General features: G+C 47.7%; 1 protein-coding gene across 1 annotated transcript in view; it reads left to right on the forward strand.

Annotated features, from left to right (window-relative positions):
• The window catches only part of LOC119395656 (uncharacterized), a 69283-nt gene extending 61332 nt beyond the window's left edge, over positions 1-7951 (forward strand). The window contains exons 8-9 of the mRNA XM_037662646.2: positions 3295-3391; positions 6493-7951. Coding sequence (XP_037518574.1) covers positions 3295-3391; positions 6493-6547 — 152 coding nt within the window. The 3' untranslated portion in view covers positions 6548-7951. The remainder of the gene's footprint in view (positions 1-3294; positions 3392-6492) is intronic.
• Positions 7952-10765: the final 2814 nt, after the last annotated feature.

A 10765-nucleotide genomic window follows, 5' to 3' on the forward strand; every position in this document is an offset into this window, starting at 1 on the left:
AGCAGAGCTGCGCCCGTCTTCCAAACGCCGCTAGCAACCATGTATTGCGGAGAAGCTGACGCTCGGGCCAATTTTTGTATTTCTCGACGCCGCCGCTGTAGCAAACTGAATTAACAATAGTTATCCGCAGTCAATGTTTATCGCCGGTCTTCGACACGCCAGACATGTTAATCGGTGACACGGTAGGCATTTCGCCTGCAGAAATGGAGTGCGACTTCCCCGCATAGCTGTGGTTGCTAGCCATACCTATGCGCAACTCTGCTACCTAAAGGTAGCACATACTCTAACTCTATATATCACTGTAAGCAAAAGTTAGCCGAGATTGGGGTTTTTGCGGCTCATTACCTCTGAAAACTCCCTCGCTTCTAAAATTACTACCTCACGTTGGAGTAAAAGTGGCACATGACATAGTTTTACCACCACCTCTGAGGAACGTAGTAAAAGGATGTCATAATCCAATTTTACTACCTGGGGAGTAGTCTGTCACGTGATTTTTAACCCCCGTTTGAGAGTTTATTACCATGTGACCTCAAGGTCCTCCCGCTCGCCCCGCTTCGGCGGCTTTTGTCCGACGATGAGTGCCCCTTCAAGTTTTTTTTTTTTTTTTCAAAGCTGGGCATTGTCGCGCCTCAAGCACTTCAGCTGCAGAAGCACAACGAGCGAGAAAAGCAGCCTGTGAACGAACGGACTTGCTCGAAGAAAAAAGCCTGCTGGAAAGCCGTACTGCAGATATCGGCCCTGTAGACAGGCGAGTTGTTGTTGTTGAGTGGTTCTTCGGAAAAGACGCTTTCTGCCTCCCAGATGGGGGCACGGCTCAGCGCCTGTGGGACGAGTGTAAGAAGCTTGCGCTGTATATGTCTGGTGGCGGTGATGGCAAGCGGCTGCGCACAGCGGGCTGGATCTGAGGTGCTTCTTCTATCATCGAGCGGCCGTGCGCTTACGAGCGCAAGGCTCCGAGCCTGGACGCCGTGGATACCTCGCTTCCGTGCCGAATCGCGAAGAGCTACGAAGAACACTCCCAGCGGCAACAAAGTCAAGCTGGTGTGATCGTCCTTGGTTGCTTCCTGGAGAGTGACCGGCTACAACTACAAGAAAAAGGCTTCACTACGTCGTCGGCACCGAGCCGGCCAGCGGCCGGTGTGAGTGCCTCGCCGGAGCAGGTGAAACAAGCGTCGCATAGATTGTGTACAGTCCTGTGTACAACTGTGTATCGTCCAAACTGTGTATTTCACTCCATGCGGCCGCCTCTGTGAAACATCTAGCGCGAAGGCGAGCCCCGATCGAGGCAGACGGAACCAACGTGCGGCCGACGGTGCACTGCGAGTACGAGCACGGTGAAAACCGGGCCTGCGAGCGGTCTCGTTCGTTGTACGTGCATCGCTCCGTAAGACTCCTCGAATAGCGGACACCTATTTTTAATTTGTCTCTAAAATAACGACGACGAAAATTGCAGAGGAGATCGCCAGATGTCGTTTATCGCATAGCCGTGCTCCTCGAAAAGGCCTAGCGAGGCCGTCGTTAGAACCTGGTACAGGCACGGCGCCGCTCTACTTCGCCGGCGTTCCTGGATATGTGCTGCTACTGTGTTTGTGTAGCGCTGCGCAATGAAAAAATTGTTGAGTAGCCGTGGTTTGTGTGTGCTTAGGTATATTTTGCGGGTTTGTGCATCAGCACTGCTAACGGGAGTGCGGCCAACACGGAGTGCCAGCGAATAATTGGATAATCAAAAAGGTGAGATAAGGCGGGTTTATACTAAAAAGGTGGGTGTGTCTCATGGCGACTTGCCACCAAACTTAAAAGTTTACGCGTGCGCTGTGAATCTTTATTGTTCAAGCAAGCAAAACATAAGTCTCCTACCAGCACTACATGGCGGGTCAAGATGCGGTGCCTATATATACCGGCTGGCCGGAGTACGTTTGTACAGCGGAGCAGTCGGTTGAAGTGCAGTTTTATTCTGCATTGGTTGTGTGTGTGTGTGCGTGTGTGTGTGTATGTATATGTGTTTGTGTATGTGTTTATCTCTATATATGTCATGGATACTGTGTTTTCTACGTTGATTAAATTCGAATTTCGATGGATCATGGTGCAATCGCGCTCCTTTTTTTTTTTAACCATCAGAAATTGCCGCGAAAACTGAGTTAGGGGAGTAAATAAATACTACTACATCAGCCACAAGAAACTGTCGACCGAGAAATAACTCTCAGAAATCACCGGGAAAACATTGTAAAGGCAGTAAAAAATTACTCTTACTATACTCGCTGAAAACCTCAGCGGGGGTAAAAAATTACTACCGTTGCTACGTTCAAAAACTCGGTTATCGTGAGAGTAAATTTTTACCGCGACTGGTACGTGTAAAAAAAAACCCAGAAAAGGTTGTGCGCTAGAGGACAAGCAGTTTACTCCCGTTTCTGGTTATTTTTGTTTAGCAGCTGTCTAGTATACTAGACAGCTGCTCAGAGCGCCCCATCAGGAACTACAGCAAACACTCGTCACCTGGACCGAAAACGTCACTCTTCAATAAAGCTGTAACAACCACCGAAGCTACCAGCACCCATTTCAGCAGGCCGCAACAGGCGATGTCGGCTCCCGCGGTGGGGGAGCCTGGTAGCACAAAGGTCCGTTTTGCGCTTGTAATCAATTAGGAACTCACCCTCACACGCTGGAGAGGTGGCTGACAGCACCACAAAAATAGCCATCTTCTAGTCACTTCCTCCGCGACTACGGGAACTACTTTTGGAAGTGCTACCGCTTTGAAAACTGAACGCACGCAAAGAACTGCAAAATCTTTGTTCCAGCCTCTGTTCCTTGACAGACAGCGACTTTCGTCGGCAGAGGCTGAGAACACTGCCTCTGCGATTCTGGCGTCTGCGGCATCGCGCGCTTTACCACATCAGCCATTCTGTGCTTAAGGGGAGACCGTCGCCGCCCTTTCTGTCGGCGACCGGTGACGCGCCTTTGCTTGTCTTGGCACAAAAACAAAAACAAAAAAAAAACGTAAAAAAAAGTAAGGAGGTACCCGTGTTGTGCTTAATATTTGCTGAAGATTTTCGGAGGTGTTGCATGAACATATTCGCTGAAATCCGTGAGGACGGTTTAACCCAACGATTCGATTCATTGAATGGAAGTGCTATAGTGTCATGACGCGAAGCTTAATAGTCCGTCTGCAAAAGGATGACTTGGGAACGCTTATTCATGGTTGGAAGAAAGAAATTCATTTTATCCAGAGGACTAACTTGCATACGTGCTGTGTGTGGCACGTATTTAGCCGCTACTCACCTCAGTCATTCTTTGCAGCTGTCTCCGGGGGCCAGATCGCAGTCCTGACGCTCCTGTCGATTATTGGTGCATGCCTTCTAGTCTACCTGGTCATTCTTCTAGTCCGCCGTTCCCGGTAAGACGATTATGCACTTCGTCTATAACCTGTCTAGCCGAGGTGCAAACGGGCATCGGTAGATCCTTTCAGTAAAAGTTTCCATCGTCATTTGCGCTCGTGCGTAGGAGCATAGACGTTTATTTGGTTCAGGTGTATCAGGGTGCGAAGTAAGTGTGAACCAATTATGACGTCACTAGAGACGACATGGCGAATGAACACACGAAAAACGCACTACACAAGGTTGTTTCGTGCCGTTCGAGCAAAGAATAAAATCGCGTCAAGTGTCAGTCAACAAGACCAATGTTGCTTTATTTGCACAGCTATTTATTGATAGCTTGCACGTGACGTCACGGACGCAAAACATGGCTCCAACATTGCGGCTTGGATGACGTCAAGGCAGTATAATCACGCGGCGATTAACCTGGTTCGGTGTGATAACGACGTCGCTGGAAAGTTATCGGGCCTCTGTGCATGAATAACGAAGGAACCAGCATGCGATGTTCTGGTAACACTAACCTTACATCACAAAGTTCGCGTCCCACCATGTTGGAGCTCCAAGGTGGCTGTTTCAGTGACGTCAGTGCAAGCCGTCTATACGTTTTAGGTTGGAGAGGGAACACGTTTAAGATAGCCTTCCGAGGGCCTCTCGAATGCGGCGCAGACCAGCAGCGGCGAGCCGCGCGTGGCGGTGGCGGAGTCTGCGCGCGCGCCGGCGCCAGCGTGTCTGCCGCGCCTACGACGCCTGTCTGCCGCGCCACGACGATTCAAGCACCAGGCTATATCCAATCTGTCGGTGCTTTAGTCCAGTGACATTACTAGGAGCGAGCTCGCATGAGTCATATATGATGCTAAAGGGTGAAATGACATCATTATAATTCAACTTTCAGTAGTGTAGAAACGCAGGTACGTATGTCGTATATAATTGGGGCGGCTTCATCACTACGGCCTCATAGCTGCACTTGCTTGCTAAGGACAACTGTAGGAATAAAAATACGGAATGCACTGATCGCCCGGACACTTTGAACGCCCCTTTCATTGTGATGGCAAATATATGGACACTCTCGGCGGGTTTTCGCCGTCGGCGCCGTGTTCCGTATATGCACGTTCGTGTAAAAGCCACAAAGAAAATTGTTCTGAAGAAATATTTTCCGAAGCGGGCGACCGGGGATTCGAACGTGTGTCCCCTAGCTCCGCAGCGCGCCACATTAGACAACTCCGCCACGCAGCGTACATCCTTCTGCAAATTAACGCCGAGCTATTTATATACACCATTTACCGCGGCCGGTACGCAAAGCTCGGAGGTGCTTCAGCGTGGCAGAGGCCTGTTCAGTATCATCCGCGAGACGGCACGAAGGGCGCGCTTTAAAGGTCGTCGCCCCGCTCTTGTTTCACCGGAGGTGGGATGCGTGTCTCCCACCTGTACTTCGACCTACAAGGCGTGCTCGTTCGTGCTCGCGCGCTTATCTCATGCGGGGGGAGGTTTGTACATGTTGTGCTTTCTCCACAAAGTTTGCGTTGAAGCTACAGACCGGACGAAGGACATTTCACTCGCTGCAGCGGCCGCCTTGCGTAAGGAGGGAGCTGCTAGCTAGAAGAGCCAATGTAGGGGCTAGTTGGTTGTGCATAGTGGACACTTGCAGCGCGCTGCTCAAACACAAAAAAACGAACAACAGTGGTAATTGTTAGTTCGCGCTCGTCCTATGTATACCTGTGCGTTCTTTCCGTGCGTCCTTCCTTGTGTTTGAGAAGCGTGCTGCAAGTTTCGAGCTGCTTGCTGGTCATCGTCCGACATTCCAATTTGTTGCACTCGCATTCATTGGTTCGCCCTTGCGGCGAAACTGTGACTTTTTTGCGGTGAAACTGTGCATGTTCGAATAATTTCCATCGGCACGGTGTAGTGAGCGGGTGACATAGGCTATTAGACTTTCAAAGCCATATTAACGCGACATCGTTAAAGCGCTTATTTCGCAGAAATGTCGGTGTCGGCGTCATTTGTTTTGAGGGAAAAATCAGGGTTGTCTGTGGGCGACAATTCGAGATAGATGCAAATAAAAAATAATAAAAATTTTCGATTCAAGTTGTGATCGAACACAAACGTCAATATTGTAGGAGCTCTCACGCTGGTGTAGGAGATTCAGTGGTGGGGAATTCTGGGCTCGAGCTCAGCCAACGCATACTGAATCAGTGAATTGTACTGTCGAAAGAATGTGTCTCCGATATAAGTGTACGGATGCTATTTGGAGTTTCCCCCATCAGAAAAGCGGCGCCATTACCTGCAGCTGGCTCGGAACGTTGCAAAATCGAGATAAAAAACACTCGTGAAGAGTACGTAGCGTGTATTAGCGCGGCACATAAAAGAAAGGAGCACGACACAAACGTAGAGGTAGGTTAGCGCCTACCTATCTCTGCATCTGTGTCGTGTTCATTTCTTTTATGTAGCGCGCTAATAAATGCTACGTTCTTGGATGACCAACGCGCCCGATCAGCAACCCTTCTGAACTTGTGAAGAGGAACACTAAGGGGGCTGCTCTTTTATTAGTGCGCTTTGGAAGCTAGTCCATGCCTTTTAATAAATGCGGACGTAAGTTCACACTGTCGTCGTGCTCACTGCAATACAGGCGGGGAGATATGCTACGTTCGTGTTTCTTTTAATTTGATATCACGCATGCCCTGCCCTGGAAAGTCGCGGCGAATCCTGGATGCATAGCACCCACAGGTTTGACATCAATGCAAAAGCAACGCTGAATAATGATAGGACAGGATATGGAAGATGCACACAAGATAACTAATGGACCACTGCAAGGTTTCTATGAAAAAAAAAAGAGTATCGTGTATTTCAGCGCTGTTCTTGTGTCAAGTGAACACGTATAGCTAGATTGGCGTTTTTGCAAAATTCATATTCGCTTTCGCTAGTTAACAAATACAATTTATTCAAAGAGCACAGCATGAATTTTACTTTATGTTATCACCTTATTAGTGTTTTAAAGACTGTTCTCATATTAAAAAAAAGATATCTTTCATTATAGTGGAAAATATTTATTCTTCTGTATGAGTAGGATGCCAGCTCTGTCATGTGCGCTTAAAAAATACCTGCCTTAAGACACTTTTTTGCCTTACAGAAACAAGAAAAAGAAGCAAGAAGAACCCATCTACATTGTGCCACTGAGGAGGTGACGTAGGAAACTGCTTGCAAAGGAGAGCATCACAAAGTGCAATAACGCTCTGGGACAAAGCCCTTACGAAGGGGCATTGTGCACCGAGACATTCAGTGTGACGAATTCTTGTGGCGGGCATTATACATTGTGACTGCCACGTCAGTTATCCGCCACTATCACTCGAGTTTGATTGCTGTCGCAAACGTGAAAATCGCACTACGGACTGTGCTTGTGGTGGAGTGTGAATGTTCCCTGAAATTTCTATTTTTTATGATTGCACATGTGATGATGACGTGACTAAGATGCAGTTTGCCTACATGCACATCTGATGGAATGAAGAAATAGGATTTTTTTGTTTTCTGAGTCACCGAAATCGGAGGAACCAGCGAAACAGTAGGGCTGCTGATGACGCCGATTCACCGAGTCAAATGGCCCCCTAGAATTTATACAACATGTAACAAGACTTTATGACAGAAGTTCCCCACGTGGATTAGTGAAATATAGATGACTTTTGGCCAGCGGTTGGACATTGCTCCAATCCTTTTTGACACTTCATTTTTAACATCCCTTGAAGCAGCACGCTGTACATAGAGTTCGTCTTTTGGACGAGTGCTTGCTGTAGCTTCTCTCTTCAAAGGTCGAGATTATGTGAGTTGTGATATACATGGAATCTTGTACATATCGTAGCGAACCAGCTGCTTTCGTTCCATCCTTCACGTTTGAGGGTTCTATGAGCCCCTGTTGTTCCCTTGGGTGAGCTGCTCAACACAGCCATTCACACACCATTCCGCAAGTCCGACATTGATGTGAGGTTGTGCGTGTTATGACACGTGATGTGGGCATGCGCTTGTTATTCGACTGCATTACGTTTGCCACCACGAGATCGTAATATCATCCAGTTCTAGTGCCTGTACAAATGTTTAGTGATAGTTACTGAACCTGAGGCCTCGGGGTTGAAATATAATGAAAAAAGGCAGAATGCTTCTGCCGTTCGAAAAGTTGCATAAAGCTGTCGTATTGGTGGCGTTGGTTGTAGAACTCAAAGAGGGTGAAAAATGAGACTTAATTGGCAGATATGTAATCTATGAACCTTGAAATCAAGTGATCAAGAGAGCATGCAAGGAGAAATAACGAGCTTCTTGGGGGAAGCACCGCAAACGTGTGAATGGCATGCTTTCAATTGCTTCGAGTTATGGTGATCCTGCAAGTTCCTTGACTTCTTAAAATTGCCTTAGGGCAACGGTAGCAACGTTTGGCAGCATTAGCAAACAACTCGAGGTGTCTGCCAAACCGGTTCGGAGAAACTGAAGTTTTGCATCGGTATATTAGCCGGTATAATCCATTTGTCCTCATTTGTGCCTACTGGTGGATCCTGGTGAGAACCATAGGCGGAGCACAGATCGGATTTTTAGCGATGAGAAAAGAGACCACTGAAATAAAACCGTTCTAGCAACAATTCATGTGCTGTATTCGACCCAACATTCTTTTCATACTTGCTTGAGTTTTTAAAACACCATACCGGCACAATTACGCCAATCGTAGATTTAGATTTGTCCAATGCCGATTACTTAGGTTCAGAAGACTACGCTTTAACATAGCTGCGGGACCAGAGGCCTCTAATTCTGATATAAGTGTCCCTATATTCGCCAAAGTATCAATTGAATTGGTGGCTACAAATCCTGCATGAGTAGACGCGAGTGTGAAGGCGAGTGAGCGTCGGTAAGTGCGAGTGGATTTATGGATGTCAGGGAGTGCCGGGGAGTGTTACTTGACTTGATCTTAAACGAAAGTGAGCGATAAGTCTCCAAAAATTAATGTGAGCAACTATTAGGGAGCGTTCGCTGATATTGCTGGCATGGCCATCCAGTGATCCACCACTTATGGGCCTTTGATAGCACAGCAGATAAATTCGGCAATATGATTGCAGAACCTTAGACAAATTCGCATGATGTTCAATTTAGGCTAAAAATATTAAAATATACTAAGTATTTCATCATTGATATTTACAAAAAGTGCCACTGTTCCACCCCAAGTTCGAAGGCATGAATGCAATAGCAGGAAATTGCAATGCCATATGAAGACAAGACAGCGGCTCACTCTTTAGCAAACACGGCTGCTGCAGTGAGTGGAGTGACCTTCGTGGGGTCTGTCGCTTCAACGCGAACTTTGCCATGAAAGCACGGCACGTACAAAGCTATGAGCCAGCTGTTGCACCCGCCTCAAGATATTAGTGCGAGAGCACGGGAGAGCACGCCCTATAGGCCAAAGTACCGGGCCGGAGGCGCACAGCCCAACTCTGGCGAAAGCCGAGCGGGTCGACGACATTTAAAGCGCGCCCTTTGGCCCTTCGTGTCTTCTCGCGGTCAATATTGAACAAGCATCTGCCTCGCTGAAAAACACCAGAGATATGCGCACCACCAACGGTAAATGCTGCATATAAATAGCACGCCGTTAGTATGGTGGAGTCGAAATGTTGCGTGTGGCTCGTGAATTTGCGAGGCGGAGCGCGCAGTTGCAGTTTTACAAGCGGCCTTTCTTCCGACGCTCTTCGAAGCTGCCGGCGGCGGCTCTGTTTCGTCTGTTAGCAGGTTACTTCTGTCGGCCGATATCTGACACAAAGGAAGAGCGTCGTTTGGATCACATGCGCTCCTTGCTACTATGAGTGTTCGTAGAAGCTGTTGTAGTTAATAAATAGGGTGCAATAATCGAAAGTTTTGGTCTCAGTTTTCATATTCTCACGTGGTTGTGACGGTGAAAACAAAACGCAGCCGGTAAAGATGAAACGCTTTATTGCGCGAACTTGTGTCGACTAAATAAATCAACACTCAAAGCGCAGGAGAAGCGGCAAGCACAGACGTCAGTCGTCGGTAATCTTATCATCGGCAGAACGTGTCGTCTGTTATACATCAGCGATCGAATTTTCCAGAGTTATCATTGGTGCTCGCGTGAGCCTCCGAATAAGTTTGACTATTCGCGTTCCGCGCGTAATCTTATGCCGCAGCGTCTTTTCGACATCGTGGCCTTTGTTCCTCATTCGTTTCGATTATTTTTGAATGGCATAAGTTTGCTAAAACCTTAACGAGCTGCTATGCATCGCCGAGTTCCAATGTGATGGATCACGTGATTTTAATTGCGCGCGGAGAGTTGCAAAGTTGTGTTTTTGTAACAAGGCCAGTAACCTAAACCTCGTTAACCATGCGGATTACATTAAAGCTGACTCACTACTTCTGTAGTCCAAGTAAGATTTCAATAAACCTCGAATATGCCCTCGAAAGCCATACCAGTGAAGTTAATTGGAACTATTCGTGGTTAAGAGGTAAAAAAAAGCATGGTTGATCCCTCCGTCATAGGAATTGATATTACACGAAAGTAAAACGTGTCCTTAGAGAAGTAGTTCAACGTTTACTGTACATTGATATAAGAGCGCTCGCACAATGTCTATTGATGTTTGGCAGCTATAGCACCATTTAACGTAAATTCAACTACGTTGACGCTTGCTACGAACGGATGCTATGAGCGAGGCCGACGCTTAGGCTAAAGTCGCCACCTCGTGGTGTCCTAAGGCGCTGACAAAATTTCACTTCTCCTATTTGAAACGCGCCGAACGGGACGGACGCGTCGCAAGGACGCGTTGCAGGAGCTAATCACGGAGGCCACGGTCATGATGCATTACTTCACTTTACTGCTCCCAGAAGGCGACACGATTCCGTCGACCAAGAGCACTGTCAGATGAAAGTGTGAGATATAAAAGACGCGTTTGTATAGCCGCCAGAGTGTGTGACCGCGGCGCAGCGGATAGCGTGCCAGGCATCTGTTGTCGCGGACCGAGAGTTCGTGGGTTCCACTCCCGTTGACGGAACTTTTTTTTTCTTTGCCATCTGAGTATGTGCATTTTTGACGTCATCAGGAGAAAAAACACTACATGTATCTCACCTAATAGTAGGAGCCTCCTCAACGCATGCAGTATTGCGTGGCAGCAGCATAGAATCGCACCAGACGTAAAAATATGCGAATTGCGCAATTATTCTGTGGTAAAAGCCCACCCACTACTAAGCGCTCAGACATAATTATTCATGAATATCAGCAAGAGCACCAACAAAGTGTGCAGGTGCGCAGGTGCGCATGGCGCCTTACGAACGTGCAATGGGGACTTCGCAACTGTACTTGCAGTAGGCATTCTGGGATAATTTGAAACGGCCAATGTTACGCGAACAGACGTTTGTTTCCTTGCGGGGCG

This window comes from Rhipicephalus sanguineus, chromosome 6 (genome assembly GCF_013339695.2).
Source record: "Rhipicephalus sanguineus isolate Rsan-2018 chromosome 6, BIME_Rsan_1.4, whole genome shotgun sequence".
In the NCBI taxonomy this organism is placed as follows: Eukaryota; Metazoa; Arthropoda; class Arachnida; order Ixodida; family Ixodidae; genus Rhipicephalus; species Rhipicephalus sanguineus.